The sequence below is a fragment of the Monoraphidium neglectum genome, assembly GCF_000611645.1.
Source record: "Monoraphidium neglectum strain SAG 48.87 unplaced genomic scaffold scaffold00007, whole genome shotgun sequence".
NCBI classification, from domain to species: Eukaryota; Viridiplantae; Chlorophyta; class Chlorophyceae; order Sphaeropleales; family Selenastraceae; genus Monoraphidium; species Monoraphidium neglectum.
In genome coordinates this window covers 52,219-58,641 of record NW_014013619.1, presented here as the reverse complement: position 1 = coordinate 58,641, position 6,423 = coordinate 52,219, and the positions used below count along the sequence as shown (strand labels likewise).

Here is a 6,423-nt window from a genome sequence, read left to right as displayed (position 1 = left end):
GCGCCGACCCGCCAGTAGCGGGGTCGGCGGCAGCGGAGCCCACTGCAGACGACCCTGCTGGACCGCTGTGCGCCCCCACCCGCAGGACCTGACCTACAGCGTGGCAAACCACGCGTCAAAGAAGCGGGAGACCATAAACCTGCTGACGGGGATTACGGGGTTCTTCGAGCCCCGAGCCATGTCTGCGCTCATGGTGAGGGGCGGGGTCGGGCGCCCGCCTGGGAACATGGGCCCTGGTGGGGGCCGGGCGGGAGGGCGCGCCATTGAGGCTGGGCAGCGGCGCGCTGGGCTCCGCCCTGCGCGTCTGCGGCTGATGCCGGGCGGTCGGGTTGGTGCTGCGGCGCGCATGCCGCTGGGCTGATTCCTGTGCCGAGCCGGCCGTCTCGACCCATCCCGCACGGCGCGCGTCGCTCCCAGGGCCCCAGCGGCAGCGGCAAGACGACGCTGCTGGATCTGCTGGCGGGGCGCAAGACCGCGGGCCGCGCCACGGGGGAGATCCTGTTCGCCGGCAACAAGCCCACGCGCGCCTTCCTGCGGCGGTACACCGGATACGTGAGCCCCGCGCCGCAGCGGCGGGGGGCATCAGGGGGCGTGCGGCAGCGCGAGGCGGCAGCGGGGTGGGGCCAGGCCCCGTCGGCTGGGACGCGAGGATGCTGCGCCAGCTGCCGCCCTGGTGGTCGTTCAAATCGCCGCGTCCATTCCCCACTCCTGCCGCGCGTTGCTCATCCGCACCCCGCCTGCCGACCTTCACGGCCCTGCCCCTGCCCACCCCTTGCCCCCTTGCTCCCGCGTCCCCCCAGGTGGAGCAGTTTGACACGCTGCTGCCGGGCCTGACTGTGGAGGAGATGCTGCTGTACACGGCGGAGCTCACGCGGCCGCGGCAGGAGGGGCGCGCAGCCAAGAGGGACGCGGTGGAGGTGGGCGCGCACGCGGCTTCGCGCGCTGCATGGATTATATGCCTGCGCCCGCACGGTTGCAGTGGAGGGGGCCCGTGAGAGTGTAGTGGCTGCAGGTCTGTTTCCTGCGCGTCTTGTTTGTCCGCGGCGCGCCGTGGCCTGCTATGAGTTGAACTTTCGAGCACGCTGGGGCAGTTGCGGCGGCCGGCACAATGAAGCGCTTGCGCCCGCCGGCTTCTCGCCATCGCCCAAGATGCAGCTGGCGTGCAGGTGGTAAATGCACAAACACCAACCATCAACCATCAAACCTACCAACGACCTCCCCACCCCCTTACTGTTGATACAATCCATCACCCCTCCTGACACCGTTCCACACGCGCACACCCACACGCACACACGCCCCCCCCACACACACACACACGCGCGCGCACACAAACACACACACACACACACACACACACACACACACACACGCGCGCGCGCGCGCGCAGGAGCTGCTGGACAAGTTGGCCCTGACAACGTGCCGCGGGGTCAAGATAGGTGCGTGCCGTATCCTGCCCAGGATGATCCGCCGTAATTGTGGCGATTGTTGTGCCTTGGCCAATCAGCCGAGACAGGGGCCGTGTGCTAGTGGTATGTGACCCTGCCCGGTGTCGTTTAATAGGGGCGATTCGACGGCCATCATCGATATGCATACGCGTGGCAGCTGCGTGGTTTGCGTCAGCACGCTTCCCAATGGTTGTTGACTGTGCCTTGCCCTCTCGCGGTTCTTGACCACCCTCCACCAACCCTGCGCGCAGGCAACCCCCTGGAGAAGGGCATCAGCGGGGGCCAGGCCAAGCGCACCAACATCGGCATCGCGCTCATCACCAACCCGCGCGTCCTCATGCTGGACGAGCCCACCAGCGGCCTCGACAGCTTCACGGCCAACGAGGTGGGGGGGGGGTGGGCGCCGCTGCATGGGGCGGGCGTGATCGCTTGACTTTACAGCTGTTGATTTGAGGGCATGCCAGGCAAATTTAAGTGGACTAGGAGATGGATTTGAGAAGCACGCTAGCTTGTGTCTGTTGTTGGCAGGCGTGACGGCCTCATCACACGCCCTGATGCCACCTTGTGACCCCCCTCTTTCGGGCAGGTGATCTCCCTGGTCAAGGGTCTGACGTCAGAGGGCGTCACCATTGTGGCCACCATCCACTCCCCAACCGCCTACGCCTTCTCCCTGTTCGACAGGCGCGCTCCGCTCAGGGTCTGCTCGTGGCTGCGCGGCGCCGCGCTGCGCCGCGATGGGCGGCTCGGCTGCCTTGCGCTTTGTGTGCTGGCGGATCTGATGAAATTTTGGCGGCTTTGGCGGCAGCGGCAGCAGGGCCAACCACAAACTCACCACCAACCCGTCCCGGCATGCGGCGCGCGAGGGCTCGCCCCAGGCGCCGCTCCAGCCGATCAAACACGTCACTGCACCTCAAGCGCGCCTCCGCTGAAGCATATCATCCCACTGGGCCTCCCACAGCCTGATGATGCTGGTGAAAGGCCGCCTGGTGTACTTTGGGGCCAGCGGCGCCCCCGCCGTCGATTACATGCGCTCGCTCCCGGCCGCGCACACCAGCGGCCTCTCCTACCAACCCAACCTCAACGAAGTGGTGCGCTTGGGCATCGGCTTTGGCTCTATCCTGTTGCCTTTGGCTGCTTATTGTGTGGTTCACGAGGTCGGGGCACTCGCAACATGGGCTGCTGTTGTCATCTCTACGCGCATGCCGTCGAAAGCCGCCGCACTGGGCCCTGCAGACAGGGCGCAACCCCACCTCGCCAGGCGCAGCCAGCCTCTCTGGACGTTGAACCGGTCCGCGCCGCCTGCATGAGGCACACGCCTCCTGCGCCGTGCACCTCTTTTCGGAAATCGGGGTTGCCCCTCACTTTGCCAACTGCCGCATTCCTGGCTTTGCCATCACGACACCCCTGACGCACCCCTGCGCTGCCCTGCCCGCCACCGCTTACGCACCCGGCCCTCTTCTGGCCCCCCGCAGGAGTGGTTTGTGGACCTGTTTGCCCTGGCGGACCGCCGCGGCGACGCGGCGGTGTTTGCGGATGCGTACGAGGCGTCAGAGCTCAAAAAGGTGGGGCCGGGGACGCTGCAGCCAAACGAGCATGCCCGAACGGGCGGCCTCTGCTCGGGAGTTTACGCTGGGCGGCCTTTCCCACAGGCTGGGGTCGTCGGGGGGTTTCGGCAGGGGGCGGCGTGCAACCTTGAATTGGATTTCTCACAGAGGCGCTTTGAGGTTTGGTATTACGATTTGGACGGGGTCCTCATCAAGTCACGTGACCAGGCAAGCGTTTTGGTCAATAACCGTCTGCGTCGCACACCGCCGTCGGCCGGCAGGTGACGGAGAAGCGCGTGTCCCAGCTGGTGTCTGAGCGCCACCTGGTGCCGTCTGCGGTGGCGCGTGAGCTGGCGGTGCGGCACGCCACCGTGACGCCGTGGTGGTGGTCGCTCTGGGTGCTGCTGCGGGTGAGGGGGGGGGACGCGAGGGGGGGGGTGTGGGCGGGCCGGCTAGCTGGCTGGATGGACGGATGGCTGCAGGGCTAGTTGACCGGCTGGCTGGCTGGCCAGTAAGTGTGGCATGGTGCAACTTGGGCAGGGGCATTATGCCCCCCTGTCCTCTGATGAGGGGTGGATGCCGCTGTCGCTTGGGCTGCTCGGCTGTGCAGCCCCATGACCGCCTGCTCCGCACCTGCCACACTTGGGAGCCCTCCCCCATGCACTTCGTGCCATTTGTCACCATCGCACACCTCCCATCAACACCTGGCCGCCGAGCGCCGCGCCCTCGCCGCGCCTTGCCTGCCCCTGCCTTTGCACTTGCTTCACAGCTGATGCAATTTGACCTTTCTTCTCTCTCATCAAATGCTAGCACAGCACGCCCCCCCTCATCTCACCCCTGCCCCGCCCCACCCTATCAAACCCTGAAACCCGACTCTTGAACCTCTGCTCGCCTGTTCACAGTACCGGACGTTCCTCAACTGGCGGGACCCCTCATTCCTGGCCGCCAGGCTGGCGGACAAGGTCGTCATGGGGGCGCTGCTGGTGACGCTCTTCTGGGGCATGGGTGAGACGCGGCATATGAACCCAAGGGAACCAAGTGCATGGCGCCGTAGCATCAGCACGGAGGGCCTGGCGCCTGGTGGCGAAGCTGCTCAAGCTGCTGAACAGCAGCAGGAGTTTTGTGCGTGACGTGGGCGGGCGCTTGCGTGTGCCAGCGCGCACCGCGAGGGGCGGGGCGTTCCTCTTGGGCCTGAGTGTTGCGCCGCCGGTTCAGACGGGCAGTCAGGCCACCTGCGAGCGCCAGCATGCCTGCTTGCCAGCCCATACTCCCCAGACACCCTGCTCACACCAGCTCACTCGTGTCAATGCCACGGGCTGCCCCCATGCGCCCTTGCCATTCCGACCCGTTTGGCCACAACAACCCCAACGACCTTCACCACCCCTTTTCCCCCACACGCCGCACCCCCCCCCCCCTCATCCCATCAAACCCACAATCGCACACGGTCACCCCAACCACACAACGCACCACAAATCTCGCGTCCTGTCTTTTCCAGGTGCGGACTTTTCGCTGGAAAACTACCTGAACATTGCCGCGCTGCTCTTCATGTGGTGCACCATCCCCGCCTTCGGGGCCGCGACCTTTGTGCCCTCACTCGTGATGGGTGAGCCGCCCGCCGGGGGTGGGGGTGTGGGATGCCCTGGCGGCCCTCTCCTGTGGCGGGGCGCTGCTTTGTTGAGAGGACGGCCCCGGGAAGTTCCAGGCAGATGGCAAAAAGGCGCTTCCGTGACGTTTGTGGCCCGGCCCCACGCCCGCGACGCGCCTCGCAGAGCGGCCGCTGTTTGTGAGGGAGCGGCACGACGGGCTCTACAGGGTGTCCACGTACCTCATGATGAAGATGATAGAGGGTGAGGTTCGATCCCCATGAGAGCCACCAATCTCTTCATCAATCGCAGCCCCGCCCCTCTTCCCCAGCCCCGAGGGTTGCGTTCAGCAGCTCCTCCTGGCTGACCGTGCCTCTTACTCTGCACCGCCGCCTCTTGCTCTGCTCACGATGTCCCTGCCGGCCTCTTGCTTTGCTGTCACCTGCCAGACCACTCGCAAACCTGGCTCCCGACATTACGGTAGCAAGCCCCCCCCTCAACCGCCCTACCCCTGACCCACAAATGCCCCATCCACAACAGTCGGCCGATATTGACACCTTGCTTACATGTCCAGCCCCCCGTCCCCCCCGCAACCCGCCCCCCTGGATGCGCCCCTCAGAGATCGGCATCGCGATTGTGGGCAGCATCATGATGGCGGTCATCGTGTACTTTGGGGCCAAGATGCAGGGCAGCTTCCTGGTGGTCTGGATGGTTTACTTTGCGACACTCTGCGTCGGCATCAGTGAGCAGCGAGAAAAGACACAATTCCCCAGCCCTCACCCTCCTGTGCCCTCCGGCCTCGCCGCACGCTCGTCTGCCGCACTAGCCGTGCTGGCTGACGCGGCACCCGGGCCGGCTGCGCCGCTTGGGCCGTGCCGGTGGCTGCAGCTGGTGCCCCTCCGCCTTGCCGCTTGTGACCCCGCACCACTTGACCGATTGCTTGGTTCCAAAAGGTGCCTGTTGGCGCAAGGATGCGATCAGTGCACACGGCTCCCCTTGGAGCCACACCTGCCTCAAGTTTGGTCCCTCTTGACCTTGCCCGCACCTCCCTCATGATTCCTCAGCAATGGCCTACTCCATCTCAGCGCTGTGCCCCACCATAGACGTCGCCAACGCGGTGAGTGGCCACACCAGCATCCCCCAACGGCCGCCGCCACCGCCGCCTTCGCCGCCCGCGCCTCCTTGCGTCGCGGCGGGCGCGCCCGCGCCGCCCCGCGACCCGTAGCGCCCCTCGCCCGGCCCTTTGACCATCACTCCGACACCTCGCTCCCCCCTTCCCCCCACTTCCCTGCCCCCGGCCAGGCCCTGCCGACCTACGTGGCCACGCTGACGTTTGTGTCCGGCTTCATTATCCGCTTCGACAACATACCCGTCTGGTGGAGGGTGAGAGCGCGGCTCTGCCGCCGCCGCCGCCAGCGCCGCAGTCGCCGCCATTCCCTCCGCCGCCATTCCCTGTGCCCCCGCAGCTCTGCCCCCGCAGCTCTGCCCCCGCAGACAATTCTGCGCGCTCCTACCGGGTATCGCGGGGGCGGCCGCGCCGCGACCTGCGGGCGGGAGACGCGCTTTGGAACGGTCCCTGAACCCTCCCTGATCCTTCCATATTTTCAGTCTTCAAGCCGCCTCGCTCTCACCCTCTGCGACCCGCCCTGCGCGCGCATCTGCCTGGCCAACAACGTGAATTTGCAGTGGTACAGCCGCATCAACCCGCTCACCTACTCCTTCACAGCGCGTGAGTGCGGCGCGCGACGCCCGTTGGACCCTGAGCGCTGGGCGCATCCTTCCCGCACGCGCTGCCGCCCAATCTTCCGGTGCCCGGCCGTGTCTTGCCGTCCGTGCGCGCCTCGCACCCTC

At 66.5% G+C, this 6,423-nt stretch overlaps 1 protein-coding gene across 1 annotated transcript in view; it reads left to right on the top strand.

Moving 5' to 3' along the window:
* Positions 1-6,152, top strand: part of MNEG_0105 (hypothetical protein) — a gene marked incomplete at both ends in the record, with an annotated part of 6,758 nt that extends 606 nt beyond the window's left edge. The window contains 16 exons of the mRNA XM_014051417.1: positions 86-193; positions 418-552; positions 801-917; positions 1,388-1,436; positions 1,697-1,830; positions 2,032-2,150; positions 2,404-2,599; positions 2,918-3,007; positions 3,271-3,399; positions 3,892-3,994; positions 4,485-4,592; positions 4,759-4,836; positions 5,192-5,314; positions 5,637-5,689; positions 5,875-5,955; positions 6,039-6,152. Of these exons, the coding sequence (XP_013906871.1) occupies positions 86-193; positions 418-552; positions 801-917; positions 1,388-1,436; positions 1,697-1,830; positions 2,032-2,150; positions 2,404-2,599; positions 2,918-3,007; positions 3,271-3,399; positions 3,892-3,994; positions 4,485-4,592; positions 4,759-4,836; positions 5,192-5,314; positions 5,637-5,689; positions 5,875-5,955; positions 6,039-6,152 (1,737 nt within the window). The remainder of the gene's footprint in view (positions 1-85; positions 194-417; positions 553-800; positions 918-1,387; positions 1,437-1,696; positions 1,831-2,031; positions 2,151-2,403; positions 2,600-2,917; positions 3,008-3,270; positions 3,400-3,891; positions 3,995-4,484; positions 4,593-4,758; positions 4,837-5,191; positions 5,315-5,636; positions 5,690-5,874; positions 5,956-6,038) is intronic.
* Positions 6,153-6,423: the final 271 nt, after the last annotated feature.